This window comes from Nicotiana tabacum, chromosome 2, assembly GCF_000715075.1.
Source record: "Nicotiana tabacum cultivar K326 chromosome 2, ASM71507v2, whole genome shotgun sequence".
NCBI lineage: Eukaryota > Viridiplantae > Streptophyta > Magnoliopsida > Solanales > Solanaceae > Nicotiana > Nicotiana tabacum.
Genome location: NC_134081.1, coordinates 118,661,965 through 118,681,056, shown reverse-complemented (window position 1 = coordinate 118,681,056; position 19,092 = coordinate 118,661,965). Strand labels below are relative to the sequence as shown.

Below are 19,092 nucleotides of genomic sequence, written 5' to 3'. Positions count from 1 at the left end.
TGAAAAGTGACTAAATTTCAATTAATTTTGAAACTGTGGTTATTTTTCAGTGACCACTTGTAAATCTGATTATTTTTTAATTTCTCCCCAATAGTTTGTCTACCAAGGGAAAAAATCAATTTATACCAAATTATGAGGGCTAACTCTAGAGTTCCTCGTCCGAGTTTTCACTATTTCATTAGGGATACGTATGTATGAGCAAAATGCAGCTAATCTAACAGCTTATAATATTCGATCAAAGTAAACAAGAGCTCACGCTGATCATTATAGTTCTAAAGTTTAGAACTCCCCAACCCTTCGTCGCCCAAAAGTAAAACAAGAAATTAAGAAGACGGTTTAGAAAAAATAGAAAAGACCTGGGAGAACGCCCAAAGACCATACTTCTGGATCGAAGAGAAAAAGTTATACATTCAGCTATGATCTCAACCCATATAGCACGACCATTCTTCGACATATGATGTGATTGTTGCCACAGAAGACCTGTGACAATGGAGAACATGTGCAAGGGGAAGTTCATATGTGGCAACCCCAACAATAGTCCACTCATCCAAGTTTAATTTTTCGTTTCTACTGAAGTTAACCACCCGAGGCTTGAACCACCCGTGAAATACAATCACATAACCGTATAATCCTCATGTATCCAGCTCTAAGACTTTTGACAGCATCTCTAATTTCACCAAGTAGCGCATGATCTGAATGTTCAGAGCGAACAGCTAGAGCTGCAAACTGGGATGGAACAACTTCTGAAGGATAGACCCCCCTGTCAGGAAATCCTCAAAAAGTCAGTAACTTGTGACACACAATGAAGATGTTGCCACATATCAACTAGTTGATAATCTTATGAAGAATTGATGAAAAGCAGAATTCACTACCAATCAACACAACCATATGATGATTGAAAATTACTTCCATCAGAGAATGCAGTTCTGACTAAATTACTAGTAAGTAACTCTGAGGTTATAAACGATATATATTCAGAACTTCAGATCAAATTTCGGACATGACAAGATAAGAAATATGTTCTAAAGCAATGTGTTTGTGCTGCCACATGCGGTTACTGGTGCACCTCAATTTCTTGACGTAATTGTATGTGCGCATTTCTGCTTAGAGCACCGTAGCATGTGCCTCCAATGCACCATTTTATTTAATCTTGATAATAACTAGATGGCTCCAACCATACGGTTTACTATGTCTGAAATAAGCTAGCAGTTTAAAAACCACCAGACTAAGGAGAGCAACAAGGTTAATGTTTTTACGCTTTTCTCTAAGAAGACTGGAACTAGTAGAGCATTCTTATGTTGAGATGATACATCAACTCTACTTTTTCAACTGGGAAACAGAAACCAGATAAGAACAATCGAGACCAGATACGTTGGTGTCCAAAACCAGCTTAAAGGATTTATCACTGTGCTCATCAAATTATTTTCGACTTCGGATTCATTTTTTCTTTCTGGTTTGAGAACTAAAGGGGCACTTATAATGCACAGTATAGATATTTTATCCTGCAGGAAACATGACAAACATGAACTAATTCATACACTATGTTGTAAGAAAGGTGAAAGCAAAAGACACGAAGCTGTAGAGAAGAAAGGACTGTACCTATTCAAGCATGACATATCTAGTGTCAATTTCACCTTCTTGCCAGTATTAAAATTCACAAAATGAAGCTGCAACTCAAGTTCCTCAACTGCAAATGTGAAGTCAAGTGTTAGTTATAAGGTGCAACGTGCTTATACCAGCAAAATAGTTCAAATAATCTGCCAATAACAATGACTACTAAAAACTTACTCCACAAGGACAAAATGACTGTTTATTGCTGAACACTTTAATTTCTGATAAATTGCAGTAAAAGTAAAGGCATGGAGTGACCATGTGTCTAGGCATGGAATTTACCTGTCTATCCATCCTAAAATATGAATTACTCCATAATTCCCTCTTTATGATAAAAGCACAAAAGAGTTATACAATAAAACAATCCTGACAAAGGTAAGAATTAACAGTCTTCATCTCCAGGGGACAGCAAAGACGATTGCTACCAGTCACTTATCTTCAATTTCTTAGAACATTACCATAACCTAATATATGATATCTGGGTGTGAAAGAGGAGTTCAACAACTAGAGAACATGAAAAATGACAACAATCATCTGAAAAGCACAAATTAAAATACAAAAGGGATGCGTAACAAACAGGATAGTACCTTTTGTGACCAAACTTGCAAGAGAAGAAACAGTGCAACCAAATAAAATAAGAATGCATACAAATTAGAACTTAATATCCCTAATCCAACAACAACAACCCAGTAAAATCCCACAAGTGGGGTCTGGGGAGGGTAGTGTGTACGCAGACCTTACCCCTACTCCGGAGGAGTAGAGAGGCTGTTTTCGATAGACCCTCGGCCTAATATCCCTAATCCAAGAATATTAAAATATTGTACAAGAACTGATTGTAACCGGTAAAGTTGCTTGCATGTGATCAGGAGGTCACGGGTTCGAACCATGAAAACAGCCTCTTGTAAAAATGCAGGGTAAGGCTGCGTACAATAGACCCTTGTGGTCCGGCCCTTCCCGGACCCCGCGCATAACGGGAGCTTAGTGCACCGGGCTGCCTTTTTTTATAAGAACTGATTCTGTTTTACATGAGACTTTATTTTGGAAAATCTTAACACCATTCCATCAATGATACAAACTATCTTGCAGTAATTTGACTATTCAAATTTCTCTCTAATTAACTTTTCAGAAACAATTTTAATATCTTTTGACACCATCAAAACTACAAAAGTCATAAGCATGTTAATATTCTCTACCTAGTCAAATAACTTCAGATAATATAGGTCAGAAGGAGCAATAAAACTCACACATTAATAATAAATTACTGAAATTACAGCAATAAATGACCCTAAAATAATTGTCCATGAGTGCCTGATGGTAACGGGCTTAACTGCAAACAGATATCACAAGTGGAATTCAGCAGGTGGGGTGAGAAATGAAAGAAAGAATCGAACAACAGTACCAGTTGGAGTGGAGAAGGAAATATCAGCCAATTTATGAAACTGTATTTGTGCCTTCTGCACCTCGGCAACCACATCAAGGGAGTTTCCTAAAAGGGAACGAGTAACCTGCACATATTATCAATATACCAGTATCAATCGCAATAAGCTTGAAGTATCTCGGATGAACTCAAAAAGTAGCTCAGCAAGATTCACTGTTAAAGGTTGCTTTTAAAGCACAAGTTGTTAAGATCAAAGTATTAAGGCAGTTCCAGACATGAAAAACATCTGAGTTTGAGCATTGCCGTTTGCTGCCCAACATTTAGTGGCCCAAAATAATTCTTTCGATGCATTTATAGTTATTTGTGCGGGAATATATCAGTTGCTTCAGCATTTTCTTTCTAAGCTTCAAAAGAAGCAGACATAATAGGCACATCTCATTCACATATCAAAGCTCTGCATCCCTACCCGATAACACACACACACAAACACACTAACAAATAGAGAAAAGGAGGAAAGGAGAAGAAAATCATTTGTATGCCTATGGTTCCACTTCCAACAGTTTATAGCTAGTACCAACATCAGTAGTCAAATTCTAATGGTTAATCAAAGATTCTTTTGCACTTCAAAGATTAGAAATTACCTAGACACAAGCAGTGCATTTGTACGCTAAATCTCCTGGAAATTTTCCGTTAATTAAGGACCTGATCACCTAATGAGGTCAGATACAAAAGTTACCATACAAACAAGAGACTATTGCTTTGGCTTGTAAATTAATGCAACTTCTGGATCCATCCAGTATTCAATGTACATTTCCAACATTGTTCGACAACAATCTGTGTAAATAGTCTGTAATGCCCTGTAAATTTCTAAGTTTTTTAAATTCGATTCATATTTTTTAAAAGGTGCCAATTTGTTGAAATTATGTGGTGATAATTGATTCAATGTTTAAACATTGATGTGGATGTTCACTTGGGTGTATAAATGAATTGGATGAGTTGGGATTGATATTATAGAGAAAGGCGCAGAATTTCGAAGTTTAAAGGTTAAATAGGCTACAGGTCGGTCGCAGTGTAACGTGCCCATCTCTTTGAGACTAAAGGAAGTCACCATGGAGTGGATAACGTGCAGGCATGATTTTGGAGAGGAAGTTCCAGCACGCAGGGGCAGCACATTTCACCCCATCTTGTGACAAACTGTGAAGCTCAGCTGGTCGGCCGAGCAAATCATGCAGTAGCACATAGCGGCATGAAGCAGAGTTTTGGCGGGAGAGTTCAAGAAAATAGTCCAGCTCAGTTTGGCTCTACCATGAGACTAACACGTGAAGGTTGCCTAACTGTCAACCAGGTCACGCGTTAGCCTTGCTGCGGCATGACCTAGGGTTTGGGCCAAGAAAGTTTGCTGCCATGGCAGCTTAGTAGGGGATCATCCCACAACTAAGGCGCGAGGCCTGTCTGGCAGGACAAGTGGCCAAGGCCCAAGGGCAAAATCCAGGGCGCAGCTTACAAACGCCAGGACGTGAATGCCCTGAGACCTCACCAACTATAACAGCTGAGATTCGGAGAAACCAATCACATGGAACTTGTTTGTGATAATCAAGTTGTGCTCCATATTGCTTCAAATCAGTTATCAAATGCACCCTTAAGCCCCGAAGCGAGGCTCAAAACATGTTGAGCGCTTCGCCTCGCTTAGTCGGCGCTTCAGTGTTTTCATCAAGGCTCTAAGGCATACGTTTCTTTGCCAACGAGCATAATCCTTAAGAGGCGACACTAAACAATTGATATATTTCACTTTATCGTAAATTTTCTTCAATTTCTTTCTCCATATATTTGGTATTCATGCTTATAGATATTAGTCTTGGACTGCACATACATATTCGTAGTTTTTCTCCATTTACGCCTTTCTTATTAAAGCCCACGCTTTATTTACGCTTTGCGCTTAAAGCCCGAACAGACCTTAGAGTTCTTTTGCGCTTTTCGCCTTTGATTACACTGCTTCAAATCCAGTATTTCATGAGATGTCCGAACACGTAGAGATTTAGTGTCACTTTTCTCAGTGCATTGCATCCATATTTATCAGGTCTCTCCCAGGTCCTCGAGTTAATTATATATGTAACAAGCTTAGTATATACGATATGTATGAACCGGCTTTAAATGGAGTGTCAGATGTTTGACAGGTAGTTTATACTCCTACCATTCCAATTTATGTAACATTGTTTTCTTATTAATCTGTTACAGAAAGAATGACAGATTTTTATATTTGAGAATAATTAACTTTGGACTCACGTTTCTATATTTGGAAATAATTAACTTTACACTTCCCATATTACCTTTAATGAGAAGGTATTATAGCCACACAAATGTTATGGTAGTTTCAAAAATTTTATAGCAACACAAATGTTATGGCATGTTATGGCAACACAAATGTTATGGCATGTTTAAAACTACAGGTTTCAAAAGTGTTTTTTTCTTTCTTTAACTCCCCACCAATTCCAACTATGTCACATAAATTGGAACATGCGGAGTATTGTATATCATCCCACATTGGACAGGTGTAAAGATATAAACATTTTGAATGAAGAGGATGAACTCTTACGTCTTCAACTTATAATTGCATAACATGATTTCTCAAAAACTTGTCCCAACATTTAGAGGTCATCTATGAGACTTGAGTATGTTTATACTCACTCCCTACTTCATGTTTGCAGATACAGACGCCGATGGGGACCTAGCTGCTGACAGCCCTCCTCTTCTACAATTCTGGTGGTAAGCCCCACACATATCCCGTGGTGGCTTCTTTTCGAGTGTTAATTCTTTTGCATAGCCTGGCAGTTTCCCGAATATATGGTGTATTCTTTTGGCAAGTTAGAAGCTTATTGTCAGTAGCTAGTGGGTCACAATCATTCTTTTTGGGTATATATTGATTGATATCCCTCATCGGAACTTATATGAGGTGTGTTGATGCCTACGGCCTTTATGTGATTTCATGTTGTATGATACATTATTACAAACTGTAGTTCGATGGTATAAGGCTAGCCGGATCCCCATATGGTCTAATTTCAGATTAATAAACGGATTGATAGGTCTGCTGTGTGAGGGTTATGTTGTGGTGTGCCAGTCACGTGACCCCTAATTTTCAGGCGTAACATAGTCACGTTACCCAATTAGAAAATACGTTTATCACAAACTACATATTCTTGGGCTAAAAGGACAGCCTAAAAGGATGTCAATTTATATACTTGGGCCTTTTGTTTGATTTTTTATCAATTTTCACAAGATCCCAATTATTCAATTTGGACTTCTAGAGATCACAAGTAAGTTCCAAACACAATTTTTGCTAGGAGCCATATATTATTACATACTTCAAGTTTACATACTCTTTACTTAGTATAACTATTTTCATTTTCCTTATTCAGGAAGGCTGTCACTTGTTACCTATTCCCTAAAGAAAACGGACACATGCAGCAACAGCAGCGTGCTGTGCAAGTTACTGGATGACGCTAGTAGTGCGCTTCACCTTATCGAAACTGTTGCCGATGTAAGACAACAACAACAACAACAACAACCCAGTAAAATCCCACTAATGGGGTCTGGGAAGGGTAGTGTGTACGCAGAACTTACCCCTACCCCGAAGGAGTAGAGAGGTTGTTTCCGAAAGACCTTCGGCTCAAGAAAACAAAAAGCCAAAAGGACAAAAAGGAGACAATATTAGTATCATCACAGCAATCATAGGAAAAATAAGAACATCATGAAATTCAGAAGAAAGATACAAAGCAAAGGGAGACAATATTAGTATCACCGCAGCAATCATAAGAAAATAGGAACACCATGAAATCTAGAAGAAATATACAAAGCAAAAGCGATAGCAAGTAAATAGGACCTGCACTGAAAAGCAAAATAGTAAAACACAACATTGCCACTAGCTATCTTAGACAAAACACCTACATGGCTAGTCCCACAATGGTACGAAGTAAGGCACGACTCAACTACCTCTTAACCTACAACCCTAATTCTAAACCTCCACATCTTCCTATCAAGTGTCATGTACTCGGAAATCTGGAGCCTCGCCATATCCTGCCTGATCACCACTCCCCAATACTTCTTAGACCGCCCTCTACCTCTTCTTGTGCCCTCCACAACCAGCCGCTCACACCTCCGTACCGGAGCATCTGGGCTTCTCCTCTGAACATGTCTGAACCATCTAAGCCTCGCTTCCCGCATTTTGTCATCAATGGGAGCCACGTGCACCTTTTCCCGAATATCATCATTCCTAATCTTATCTATCCTAGTGTGCCCGCACATCCACCGCAACATCCTCATTTCTACTACTTTCATCTTCTGGATATGTGAGTTCTTAACGGGCCAACACTCAGCCCCATACATCATGGCCGGTCTAACCACCGCTCTATAGAATTACCTTTGAGTATTGGTGGCACTCTCTTGTCACACAGGACTCCAGATGCTAACCTCCACTTCATCCATCCTACCCCAATATGGTGTGTCACATCCTCGTCGATCTCCCCTCCCCCCTGGATAACCGAATCAAGGTACTTGAAGCTGCCTCTACTCGGGATGACCTGCGACTCAAGCCTCACATCCACGCCCATTTCCCCTGGCTCAGCGCTGAACTTACACTCCGGGTATTCCGTCTCCGTCCTGCCCAGCTTGAAACCCTTAGACTCAAGAGCTTGTCTCCAAACCTCCAGCCTCTCGTTAACACCGGCTCGCGACTCATCAATTAGAACTATGTCATCGGCGAATAGCATGCACCATGGCACATCCCCTTGAATATGGTGTGTTAACGCGTCCATCACCAGGGTGAATAAGAACGGACTGAGCGCAGAACCTTGGTGTAACCCCATTACAACCGGAAAATGCTCAGAGTCGCCTTCTACTGTCCTAACCCGAGTCTTAGCCCCCATCATACATGTCCTTAATCGCCATAATGTAGGGAACCGACACACCTTTTGCCTCCAGGCATCTCCAGAGAACTTCTCTAGGAACCTTGTCATACGCTTTCTCTAGGTCAATAAACACCATGTGCAGATCCTTCTTCCTTTCTCTGTACAGTTCCACCAACCTTCTAACAAGGTGTATAGCTTCTGTAGTCGAACGACCCGGCATAAACCCGAACTGGTTGTCGGATACAGACACTGTCATCCTCACCCTCGCTTCAACCACCCTCTCCCACACTTTTATGGTATGACTCAGTAATTTGATACCCCTATAATTGTTACAACTCTAGATATCACCTTTGTTCTTATACAATGGAACCACCGTACTCCACCTCCACTCATCCGGCATCCTCTTCGCCTTAAAAATAACATTAAATAACCTAGTCAACCACTCCAAACCTGCTCTCCCGACACACTTCCAAAATTCCACTGGAATCTCGTCTGGCCCGGTCGCTCTGCCCCTACTCATCTTACGCATAGCTCCCACAACCTCCTCAACCTCGATACGCCTGCAATACCCAAAGTCACGGTGACTCTCGAAATGCTCCGATTCACCTAGCACAATATCTTGATCCCCTTCTTCATTCAGAAGTTTATGAAAGTAAGTCTGCCATCTCCTTTTAATCTGGGCATCTTCCATCAATACTCTACCATCTTAGTCCTTGATGCATCTCACTTGGTCCAAATCCCGAGCCTTCCTCTCTCTCAACTTGGCCAGCCGGAATAACTTCTTCTCCCCACCCTTTTTCCCCAATTCCTCGTACATACGACCATAAGCCGCAGTCTTAGCCTCCGTGACCGCCAGCTTAGCCTCCTTCCTAGTTGCCTTATACCTCTCCATGCACACTCGCCTCTCCTCCTCACCTATGCTCCCCACTAACTTCAAGTATGCCGCCTTCTTCGCTTCCACTTTACCTTGGACCACTTCATTCCACCACCAGTCTCGCAGCCTCCCTAATATAGTCTGTTGTCGCTGACCACATAGTACTCGCGTCACCACTGCTCCTCCAAGCTCCCATAGCCAACAACCGCCCCTCCAACTCTTGGGCTTTATCCTTAGTTAAGGCTCCCCACATGATTCTAGGTCTTCCTCGAGTAGACATTTTCCTCCTCTTTAACATAATACCAATGTCCATCACCAAGAGCCTATGCTGCGTCGCGAGTATCTCACCCGGAATCACCTTGCAATCCTTGCACAACCCTCTGTCACACCTCCTGAGGAGGAGATAGTCAATCTGAGTCTTCGCAACCGCATTTTGAAAAGTAACCAAATGTCCATCCCTCTTCCGAAAGCTAGAGTTCGCAATCACCAACCCAAAAGCCTTAGCGAAGTACAACAACGATGTACCTCCTCCGTTCCTCTCCCCAAAACCGAAGCCTCTGTGCACCTCGCCATAACCACCTGCGGTCGACCCAATATGCCCATTGAAATCCCCTCCTATGAATAACTTCTCAGCAGGCGGAACCTGGCGCACAATCTCATCTAACCCCTCCCAGAAGCGTCGTTTAACCTCCTCATCTAGGCCCACATGCAGCGCATAGGCGCTAACGACGTTTAGGGTGCACTCTCCAACCACCAACTTAATAATCATCAATCTATCATTCACTCGTCTAACCTCAACCACAGACTCTCTAAGTTCCTATCCACCAAGATGCCCACTCCATTCTTACCTTTCTGGACTCCTGAGTACCAAAGTTTATACCCGTCTGCGTCCCTCGCCCTCGACCCTACCCACCTTGTCTCCTGGACACACGCTATATTGACCCTCCTCTTTTGGAGGATCTTCGCCAACTCTATAGACTTACCCGTCAATGTACCTACGTTCCATGATCCAATTCTCAACCTACAGACACCCTTGTTCCCTTTACCTCCCTTGCCTCCTGCCCCACCCCCTAAACCCTGCCCTACCTCCCGCCCCACCCCCCGTTCCCCCCGAGGACATGACCTCACTCGACCATCCCAGACCACAACCACTATACCTACGGCAGAATAAGGGAAATCACTATCACACACAAGGCAACAGACCAAACCAGAAGAAGACAAGTTGCAACAACATGCACACTAATACGGTGAATAAACTAATACGAACTAAGATGACAGCAATTTAACTCACTAATATTGTTGCCGATGTAAGAGGTGATAATTTTAAAAGATATACAAAGTCGTCCGCTATTTCTTTGGAGATAAATAAGTTGTATTTTACCTGCATTTCTTGCGCCAGAGTCCTAGCACCAAGTTTCTTTGAAATCTCAGCCTTTAAAACAAATCTCAATGCAGCACACGCATTGATATTTGGAAAACTCTACAGAGCCAAAATGTAGCGCATCAATAAAACCAAGAGAAGTAAAGAAAGTATAAAAAAAGTTCATCATGACTTTCACCTTTGTGATTAGTTGATCATTCAAATTGTTAGAGATGATTATGCTTGAGTTTGGACCAATAGTCAACTTCAAACTGGAGTTTTCAAACAAATAAAAACCTAAACATATCATGACATAGAGGTAGAACAAAACTTTATTCCAAAACCTTAATCATGAAAATAGGAGTAGGAAAATTGTCAGAGAAACCTTTGAACCAGCAAACCAAGATAGTTGAGGATGACAAATGGCCTCCTCACATTCTGAATGACACACATCTAAAAAATTAATAAACGGTGTATATTAGTGACAGAATAAAGTAGCTTGAAGCATATAACACAGGACAGAAGAGACCTGCATATCTTGCCGTAGGAATCTACAACACGATCTCCTCATTAGATGTTCTTTTACGGAAATGATGGTAGCGGCACAACTTGGTTCTCCCTCAAGTTTAAAGGAAGAACGCAAGGATCTAGCCAATTTTGCAACTTTTCTTTCTGAAACTTCCAAACCCTCCTTGATAGTGGCCACTTTATTATGAGGCTCCTGCATTACATAAACCATCTGTATCATACTAGATTAAATTGGCCATAGCAAGTATGATGAGTTGGACAAGCTCAGAGGAATATAGCATTATATATGTCAACAAACAACTTTGTCAACAAACAAAGTATACAAAGTTGTGTGCTAAAATCAAGCAAGTTATCTTTAATTTCTCTAACTTTTTAGTCCTCTAAAAAGAAGGCAAAAACATTTATTAAATGATTTCTGCATCATGAGCATTAAAAAAACATGTTTACATCCTTTCTCACAGACACATGCACGCGCATAAAGGATGATAAGTGTAAGACAATTATTCTAAATGTCTTCGGTATCCAAAGACAGAACCTGGACCGTGAGAAAACTTCATGAACATTAAAAGATATGAAGTGCCACTAACTCATTATTCTAGAAGCATGGTCACAAATAAAACAAGCTGTTGCATCTTGCCATCTTTCAGGTGTGCCACAATTAATTCTGATGAATAGACCTGAACTCCAGTCTGTACGAGATAAAGTAGTAGATTATGAATTTATGATGATTAGGGACCTGATGCCCTTACAACAGACAGAAGACAAACTTCAACCGGGAGGAAAAAGGAACTAAAACCCATAGTTGAGCCCACATAACTGTAGAGTAACCACTTAAAACTGACTGGGACAACTAAGAGCATTTTTCCTGTTAATAAAATGGATGTTGAGCTACAACTACAGAAAAGATAATAACTGACATGCAAAGTCTCAGACGAATGGCAACTGATCAATAAGTCAAGAAATCCAGTTACAAGTTCTTAGTCATGGACTCATGGACAAAGTCAGAAGTAATGTTTACAGTTAATGACATCCATACAATTTACAGTTAATGATAACAACAACAAATATAACCTAGCAACACCACCAAGTTTTCAGCTGAACAAGGAACACCAAGAATGGAGAACAAAAAACCGGTCCTGGCAAATAAAATGACAGATTGAAAAGGGAAGTCTTCCTATTAGTGTTATTCCTTTATTGAATATTTCCTTCCTCTTTTAGACGGAAAATACAATCAGCAAATGAAAATGTTATAGGAAATGATCGGCATGCCAAACAGCAGTATGTAATCAATACTTGATTTCTATAGAGTACCTCCTGCAGAGCCTTTTCACAGGCTAATGAGCTCTCACTAGAAATTGCATCACCCTGGGTGACTCCTGAGACAGTTAAAGAATGAAGCGAATGATTGATCTTTGACATTTGGGACTTCTGAATTCCAGAGTTCAACAGTTGACATTTTTCCTATATGCATGATGAATTATGTCAAAAGAATGACAAGGTGATCGTAGAAAGATAGATCGAGCATAAATAGTACCAGCAGTTTCTCCTTCTTCACACACCTCAAGTGATACTTTGCTTTCTCATGTACAAGCTGACATAACAACATTATTGCTTCTAAAGTTCTGCATTATCATCACATATAAGAGAGATAACAAACTTTTCAAGCACACAGGAATCTGATGTCAAAATGAAAATAACATCAATTATGTTGGCAAATAAAGGTGGAATGAGAATTTACCTTTTCTCCTGAAAACTGGTAACTAACGTTTTCTGAAAAGATGAGGAAATCAAGGTCAATAGCTACTTAAAACTTCCTGGGCATAAGAAGAATGCATTTAACATTTGATCTATTATTATTTTGCTTTTCATTAGTTCTGAAACATGAGCCAACGTATCCCCAAGCAAAGAAACCTGAGTGAGAATTTGACTGTGCAAAATGTCGTATATTTTTGCCTTCTGCATTCGGGTGACAATGTCTTCCACCATTTCAATCTACAACAATTTATTAAAAAACAATAAAGATGATAAGACAACATGAATCAAAATCTGGTTATTTTACATCTAGAAGTAAATTCTACCGACAGAAACATTTCTAAAGCATATCTTGAAGTGAAAAAAATATACCGCTGGCATAGTAAGCATGGTAAGTCTTCCTTTAGGCAAAGATATCCACTCATCTGCATCCTCCATACATTTGGATTTAATCTGCAAGATAAAGAGGAAGCTTTTTCATTTCCCGAACCCTTTTCTTCAGAAAGAGTGCCATCCAGGCAAGTAACATAGAAAGACCATAAAGCCATCTTACATCTTTCCATTGTCTGAGTTCAAGATGAGCTCTGAGCATTTCTTTTCCGCTATCATCAGGACGTCCCGAGATTGCTGGACTATTACCAACCCCTCTCTGGAGTTTCGAGCTACTTTGAGACATGATAATTTCATTTGTGTGTTCCATATCTCCATATGTCAACTCTTCACTGCATCTTTTATGGGCAGAAGAGTTTCTAGGTCTGCCAATTGATTGGTTGCATGTGGGAGATTGCACAGCTTCACCTACAGAGGAACATGTAGTGTTGGATTGTGCCAGCAAGTGAAACCCCTTTGCTGGTGGACTTCGTGAAGACCATTGTACAGGAGTCTGCAGAATATGGCTATATAAGTGAATATTGAATGCAAGTTGCGAATTTTCAAGCTAAAAAAGTGGCAAAGCAGGAATTCAGCAAGCGTGTGCATAAAAGCCACAATAAGGATTTGGAGTTAGAAAATTAAATGAAACACCAAATTCGTAATGGAAAAAGAAGAACCAGCTGTTTCCATGTTTCAATATCCAAAATTAACAAAAAAGGAAGAACAATTGCCAATGACAGTAGCTTTTTTAAGGAAAAAGGGGACAACACCACATTGATAGAAGTGAATCAAATGTAGGGAAAAATAACCTTAGGGAAGCAGTAAATAAGCAAATCATGGCTCATGCAGGACACAGGTTTAGCTGCATACCGACACCACAGCAAAGTAATTGATCGGTGTCAAACAACACATAAGGGAATGGAATGGTGTATTAACCTTTTCAACCACCAACGCTTCTACGTTCTGAATAGAGGAAGAAGCAGCGCCAGCTAAAGAAGACTTGTTTAGCTCTCGAGGATCAATTTCAAGTCTAGGGAGACCATTTGCACTCTGAATATTCCCATCTAATGTTGCTGAAGATAGATGAGAGCTCCCATCCCTGGAGATCTTCGAGTCCTTGGTGCTTTTCAGTACATTCATTTGATCAAGGAGCTTAGCTTCTATGCTATATGTCCCATCTGGTTGCCTTAACACTTTGCTTCCTTCGACAACTGGTGAACCAGACTGTTCTTCAGTTGATGTGGAGGACGAATGCCAATTGCCATCCGTTGCATTCGAAGAATGTCCATCTGTCACATTACCTATTGAAGATGCATTTTTCACTAGGCCTAAGCTCTTCATGGGTTCATCATGCAACTTTGATTCTTTAAAGGGGCTGGACTGATGTTCAGTCCATGTAGATGACTTTGACTGCAAGGATTTTTCTGGAGAAAAAACCAACTTTTGAGCAATAGCAGTCACTTTCTCCTGCCCTAGATAATCAACCAATGGGGAATCAGTTCTAGAAATCAGTGATATCTTCTGCCTGAGGTCATTTGGTGTAAAAGTGTCATTTGTCTTTCCTGACCAAGAAAACCTTGATGAAGCCAAAGGGGCTGTAGGCTTCAACACTTGATCCATGGGGAGAAAACCAGTATTTAGCCGATTGAGAGATTTCCCCTGCTTTTCAGGGCCCAGAGATTGTTCACATGGAATTACATCTTCGCCAGTTAAAAGAGTCTCACTCCTACTACCACCTGAGGTGAACATTCTTCTTTCTCCCTCCTTCGTAGAAGTACCTGAAAACTGCTCCTCTGTACAAGTCATAGAGGAATCCAGACATTTGACTCCCATTTGTAGGTTCCTTTTCTTCAATATAGAATCCAAAGGAGGTGTTCTTGGAAACTCTAAGGTTCTGATGTCAATATTGGGGATTCTGTCACCAAGGAGAGAAGATAGTCCAGAAGCCTTAAGTCTCTCAAGTTTGGAAATGTTCTTCTGGAGGGACGCTGAACTTGTCCAAGGTCCTCTCTTTTCATTGCTCAAAAAGGAAATGGGATCTTCAAGGAAAGACACCGCCATTGAATTCTGTTTGACAGGTGAAGGACTACCAATAACTATTAGTCTTTGCGTAGCGGGTGAAGAGGACACTAAATCAACCAACGGAGATTCCCTGCCACATGGGGACCCACAAAATTGACCAAGCTCACCATCATTACTACATAAGGTTTCACTAATTCCAACCTCAGAAGCATCCTTGACAGACTTATTATTTTCACCAACATCCTGCAATTTAAACTACAAAAAAACATGAAATCGGGGCATTGGGAAAAAGCAAAGTAGCTTAAGCCTAACTTCCTGACCCAGTAAAAATATTTATCATAACTATTTCACTGAAACAAATCATTCAGGGACATGGATCAAACATATCTGTTTCACAATTCAACGAGGAACTTAGCCCCAACGTGGCATTTACAGGATTTTAGAACAATGCATCCCTAAACAAGACACCAGCTACTTGCAATTCAACAAGGACTTTAGCCAAAATATGACATGTACAGGACTGTAGAACACAGCATCCTGATTCCTGAACAAGACACAAACTACCGATAGATGACGTTAATTGATTAAAGCCCCTTGGCAGAATTAAGCTAACAATACAGAAGCACAATGACCAGATATTATAAATGCATTTGAAGATACATGGCATTTACCATATGTAAAATATGATTGACACAAAAATCGCTGTAACCATGTTAAACTAGACGCAAGGTCAAATGCACCTTTCGATCTAAAAGAATTGGCAATGGCAAGTAAATGATCATATCTTATATTTGAAGTCACATCTTCTATCACCTACCTTATCATCAAATAAACTTAGCATGTAGAATCTCAAAGCAGGAAACACTAAGGACATGAACATAATGTCAAGTGGAAAATGATGAAGTATTTTACATAAATGTAAACAAAAGAACTGAGGTGTAGATAAGCCATACGATGTAGTGTACCAAGATGGTGTAAATAAGAGAGCACAACAGGTCATGGCTATTGATTATGCATTTATGCAACGGAATTAACATACCATAACTCGGTTACTTACTTTACTTGGCTGCTTCGGCGACTGATTTACTCTATCAACATAATTATCTGGAGCTGGAACAGTGGATATGGGCAACGTATCACCATCAATTGCACGAGAAAGAAACTTATTACCATCATCTGCGCCGTCGATTTTCTGGCACAAAGGTAGAAGTGGCATATTAAAACTAACAACTGCATTTGCTTCTTGTTCTCCATTTCCACCTAAATCCATCATTGCACTTCCAACCTTCATTTTCTTGCTTGCTGGTGACTCTAAAACACTAGTATCTCCTGAAACAGAAACTGCATGTTTTTCTTGGCCTTCTGCTAAAAGAGCTTCTAAATCAGGAGAGAGTCTCCCATAATCATATCTTCTCGAATTTTCTCCAATCAGACTCATGTCACTCGAATCACTAATGCCACTAAAATTGGCAACAGGCATAGAAGATTGAGAAATTAGCTTCTTGGACAGTGAGTTCCATGGAATTACCTAGACCGGTCTGTGTCGGTGTTTTCTCATCAAATGATACTTCTGTTGGGGTCTTCAAATCTATCCCTGAATCTGACCTAACAAATCTGCGGAAGTGCATGGAGAAAGCTGTTGAATCCATAGTAATATCATGATTTTCGTCTGACACTGCTGAATCTGATAGCCGGCCTGGCCTTATAAAATTGGGAGATACTGGGCCAAAAAAATTATCTTCTGCCAAAAAGAAAGGCCACATAGAATACTACTGTTACAAACTCTTAAGGGTTTAACATTCCTATCAAATCAACATAATTATGTCTAATGGAAGAGATCCCAGTAAACTGAAAATTTTAAACCAATAGAAAAAAAAGATGGTTTGTTTTCCATTTGTGATTCAATGACGACAAAGACCACAAATTCCTTCCAGATAACAAATCTATTATCATGTCACATGCAGAAGCAGCTATCCTGATATGCGATATCATAGAAGTCCTTTCACAAAATGTGGCCCAAGTCAGGACATTAAAGGATACAGATAACAGCTAAAAATAAAAAGGAGCCAAAATCCTAATTATCCAGTCTCTCAAAATAACAACAATTCAAGCCATAAAGACCATACATAACCTCTTCCTATCTCTAGCGCGAAGATGATCAATGCAAGGCGCATGTTGTAGTTGTACATTGTGCACCAAATGGAGTATCTACAAACAGGGGCAGATCCATGTGGATGGGTGGGGGTGCATGGCACCTGCAACTTGGGAAATACTACAGATAAGTATGTTGATATCTTTTGAAACTTGGCTATGTAATTTGAGGTGGCACCCGCATTCAGAAAAGAGGAATAGGTCCAGAGGTTGGGAGTGACCTTAAATGTTACTTTGGCAAGGAGCAAAATTTGAACCATTCATGCTCCTATTTTTGTTTGTCAATGCTTTCTCCTCTTATATTTTTTTTATAATCGTGGCGTTCAAGCAAGCACACAGACACCTTGATTAATTTCACGTGATACCTGCTACCTCTCACCAGTAATAGGCATCGGTAACTCTGTCCGCTAAAGTTGGGACAGATGGAAAGAAATCACCTAGTGTTTTTGCCCATTTGAACCAAAGACCTCATGGTTCTTAACCCACTTCATTAACCAAAAGAAGATTTCCTCCTCATATATTTTCCTTTACCTCTTTTCTCTTTTATCATTTTGTTCCTTTTCTTATAATGTTCTATGTCCAGGCTTCCTACTTCTCTTTCTATTTGTTTTTTCATATTTCCCTTTATCTTCTCATATTCTACTTCCTATGACAGTAACCTTGGAGAAATAAACACACAGAAAAGGACCTAAAACACATGAAACCTCATAAACTGAAGCGCCAACTACTAACCAAATTAGAATTTCCATCTTTCAAGTCCGAAAAACTATTGACCTTTTGAAAACTTTAATTGATCAAACTATTGATCCATTTCTTTCGTTTATTAGATTCAAAATTTTGTGGTTTGTTATGGTGTTCAATTCAATTTAGAATTTTAGGCGTTTAAATCATGATGAGAATGTTGTATGCATCAGCAGATAATATGAATTTACTTAGATTTGTTTCTAAGGACTTTAGTTTGTAATAGTGTATTTTGTTTGAATTTAATCCTATTTCATTCCAGGGAATCATAAGCATTTTAAACTAACATCTGATCAGAATACGTAGTGGGCTTTGTGTTGCATTTTCAATCAATTATCTAATAAGACGAGCCAACTTACGAGCACCTCAACTATTCCACCAAGTACCGCTCACTTCCCACCAGCACGAGTAATGCTTAATCAGATGGGAAGAAGAAGAAATCACCTAGTGCTTTTGCCTCCGCTGGTATTTGAAAACTTTTGGTATCTATGGACCAGCTATTAAATCAATCCGAATTAACCCAAAATGGATCAAACCGAACCAATTATACTCTCCTTCTCAGCTATAAACACACAGCTTAAAAAGGAAAAGAGGGAGAAAGAGAGCACTTGCCATCATCATTTGAAGTAGCAGAACCAAAATTGCTGCCAGGAGAAGGTGATTCTGCAGGTCTTAAAAACGACCTAGGCAAAGCCATCTCATCATCCTCATCCTCATCCTCATCCTCGTCGTTTCCTTCGTCTCCATCCTCAGACTCTTTGGAATCGTCGACCAATTGATCAAAACCTAGGTTTATTACCTCTTCACGTTCACTGTTACTTTCAGCTTTGCCTGAGGGATCCGGAGGTGTTTCGTACTCTTCATCACGGTCGAAGAAGTGTACAGAAGTCATCTCAGCAAAGCTCACTCTTCGTGCTCGCTTCTTCTGCATCGCCATGGTGGTGCCGCCCTCCGAGTTCTCCGTATTGTTGTTATTGTTGTGGTTCTGATGGCGGTCCTCGCTAGTGCCACCGGCGGCGACGGTCGTCGGCGCTGCCGGGGAAGACATTTCAAAATTTTGAATTAATCGGAAATTTATTGCAGATTAGGGCTCGTTCTGCTCGCTGTACTACACTCAGTGGAGCCAAATGAGTGAATTTTTTGTGCGGGAAAGGCGAAATGTTTTTCGGTTTAAAATACTCACTTTTATATATATGACTTCTAGATTTATCCTTATGTAACTTCTGCCTTTTTTGGGGTCCAATTTTGACTTCCGCTAAACGCACTTAACAGTAATGTACTTATTATTATTTTTAGAAAAAGCGCAAAATAGTCCATTATCTTTGGACTTAAGTTTAAAACTATCCATGCTCTTTCTCATGGTGCAGTAATAGTCCATATTCTTCAAAAAATGATACACTTT

General features: G+C 40.0%; 1 protein-coding gene across 3 annotated transcripts; it reads right to left on the bottom strand.

The window, feature by feature from the left end:
• Nucleotides 1-323: 323 nt before the first annotated feature.
• Nucleotides 324-18,880, bottom strand: LOC107762943 (uncharacterized). 3 transcript variants are annotated; one of them, XM_075238371.1, is made up of 17 exons: nucleotides 18,303-18,873; nucleotides 16,327-16,539; nucleotides 15,856-16,127; nucleotides 13,713-15,053; nucleotides 12,958-13,287; nucleotides 12,777-12,857; nucleotides 12,564-12,644; nucleotides 12,391-12,422; nucleotides 12,187-12,274; nucleotides 11,964-12,113; nucleotides 10,654-10,845; nucleotides 10,510-10,577; nucleotides 10,324-10,396; nucleotides 10,146-10,244; nucleotides 3,011-3,116; nucleotides 1,600-1,687; nucleotides 324-760 (listed from the first exon to the last, which is right to left on the bottom strand). In XM_075238371.1, exons 1-17 carry the CDS (start codon nucleotides 18,736-18,738, stop codon nucleotides 577-579), a joined length of 3,834 nt encoding a protein of 1,277 aa, XP_075094472.1. In that variant the 5' UTR covers nucleotides 18,739-18,873; the 3' UTR covers nucleotides 324-576. The 3 variants fall into 3 exon arrangements, with proteins under 3 accessions (XP_075094472.1, XP_075094478.1, XP_075094483.1); XM_075238377.1 differs by having other exon boundaries at nucleotides 13,713-15,041; XM_075238382.1 differs by lacking the exons at nucleotides 324-760; nucleotides 1,600-1,687; nucleotides 3,011-3,116; nucleotides 10,146-10,244 and having other exon boundaries at nucleotides 10,324-10,421; nucleotides 18,303-18,880.
• Between the last annotated feature and the right edge of the window lie 212 nt (nucleotides 18,881-19,092).

Bases quoted from the DNA above. Each gene is read 5' to 3' on its own strand.
- LOC107762943 (XM_075238371.1), bottom strand. From the start codon at position 18,738: ATGTCTTCCCCGGCAGCGCCGACGACCGTCGCCGCCGGTGGCACTAGC. The intron at 13,288-13,712 runs GTTAATACACCA...CATATTCTGCAG, and splicing joins AAGCGTTGGTGGTTGAAAAG to ACTCCTGTACAATGGTCTTC. The intron at 12,275-12,390 runs GTAAATTCTCAT...ATGATAATGCAG, and splicing joins ACCAGTTTTCAGGAGAAAAG to AACTTTAGAAGCAATAATGT.